Source organism: Zerene cesonia, chromosome 3 (assembly GCF_012273895.1).
Source record: "Zerene cesonia ecotype Mississippi chromosome 3, Zerene_cesonia_1.1, whole genome shotgun sequence".
Classification (NCBI taxonomy): Eukaryota; Metazoa; Arthropoda; class Insecta; order Lepidoptera; family Pieridae; genus Zerene; species Zerene cesonia.
Genome location: NC_052104.1, coordinates 7941774 through 7943549, shown reverse-complemented (window position 1 = coordinate 7943549; position 1776 = coordinate 7941774). Strand labels below are relative to the sequence as shown.

At 30.5% G+C, this 1776-nt stretch overlaps 1 protein-coding gene across 1 annotated transcript in view; it reads left to right on the top strand.

Annotated features, from left to right (window-relative positions):
• The first annotated feature begins 710 nt into the window (after positions 1–710).
• LOC119838151 (fatty acid 2-hydroxylase) overlaps positions 711–1776 on the top strand; it is a 14398-nt gene continuing 13332 nt past the window's right edge. Inside the window, exon 1 of the mRNA XM_038363990.1 lies at positions 711–995. Within this exon, the coding sequence (XP_038219918.1) occupies positions 720–995 (276 nt within the window). The 5' untranslated portion in view covers positions 711–719. The remainder of the gene's footprint in view (positions 996–1776) is intronic.

The following is a 1776-nucleotide window of genomic DNA, read 5'->3' as shown; positions in this document are numbered from 1 at the left end:
CGTTTCTAATAACTTCGGCTTCTTAATATTTCAGTCAGCCAAAACCATCCCTGCTTTTGAATGTAGGATGCTAACTCACTGAATGATAACACACTTGATTAAATTCAGTAACGTCTGAATATTATTGATCGCCCGTAAAATTATCGACCAATAAAACAAAGATGATGAACATTTACCTTATATAATTATCGTAAACACTTATATGTATATAAATTTATTAGATAGATCGACATGAATGTTTAAAAGGAAATATTTACTAAAGCTGTTTATAAATTTACCTGCCCCTCTCAGTCTCTACTACAATTTCACTAATTGTAATTAACTCAATCATATAGCGTTCAATAAGCAGATAAGGTGTCTATGGACGTAATGAACCTATATTTCGAAATTGTTTTAAACTAAATAAATTCAAGGCTAACTGAAAGTCTATGTACCTAAACATTAATTTAATCGGATATTTATTAATTAGAAATAACATATCTTATATAAATAATTATACAATACCCTGAAAAGTTTTTCAGAGTTGGCAAAAGCATAGACTCAAAATTTAATTACAACTGAATTATTTTTATTTATAAAAAATACAACATTACTCTTTTAACGTTAACATTATATTATATTCAATTCTTGAATAGTAACAACACATGTCAGATATCTCACAAAAAGTATACTGATAATATTCATGAATTCAGTCGTCGTGTGACGCCGTAGCCGGCACCATGGCTTTCAACGTACGTTATGGCGGGAAAAATTATGACATAAAGGACTTCCTACACGATCATCCTGGTGGTGTGAACACATTGGAAAAGTTTAAGGGGCGGTCTATAAACGATGTTATGATAAAGTACGGCCATAGTGTCAGTGCATATCACATGTTGAGTGATTTTAAAGTTGATGGTAATTTAACTGGGAGTGTTAGTGAAAGTGGTAGGATAATTACAAAGGAGGATAGCGGTAGGGATGAGAAGGAGATCGCGTTTTTAGAAGAATTGGAGGTAATAAGTTCTGTAATTTTTTTACTAAATAATTTAGGATAAATTAGGGAACTTGGTTTAAAAAAATTATCAATTTAAATGCAACAATTAATCTAGTTGGGAAAGTTTTTAACCCGCTTTAATAGCTTCACCTGTATGATTGTAGGTAACCGAGGTCATTAGACTCGATTTTGGCCCACTTTTACAGTTTAAATTCATACTTTTTACCCTTATCAAGATTCGGTGTCGAACCGATAATTTAATGAATTTATCTTATAATCCTACTGAGCATCACCAGGATTATATAAATTCCTTCATATTCATAATAAAAAAGAAAGTGAGATAATTTGTTAATGGAGTACTTTTTCAGTTTTTTTAACTTTATTTACTATCAGTAAAATTTTCTACGCGTCTATTATTTATGATTTCATTCTGATATTGTGGGCTTGCACATTCACAACACAACATAACACAACCATTCTTCTTGTCTTACCATCACAGACATATGACTTAGGTTAAAAAAAAAACAGTAGCAGTCGTGGGACTGCCGATAGAAGTGAAAACGGAACTATTAAGTTGAGAGTAATTAAAACTATATGCAAAAATTATATGTAATTTTTTATGTTTTATTTATTAGTTACATATGATGGGTTAAACAAATCATGAACAAAATATAAATACAAAGTGGTTGAAAAAATATTTCATATACAATTATCTTAATTAGACATAGTATTTATATTTACACGAATTTCAATGAATTCAAGTTGCTACTGCGCGTGCGCTAGTCTGGCTCTCCATAGCT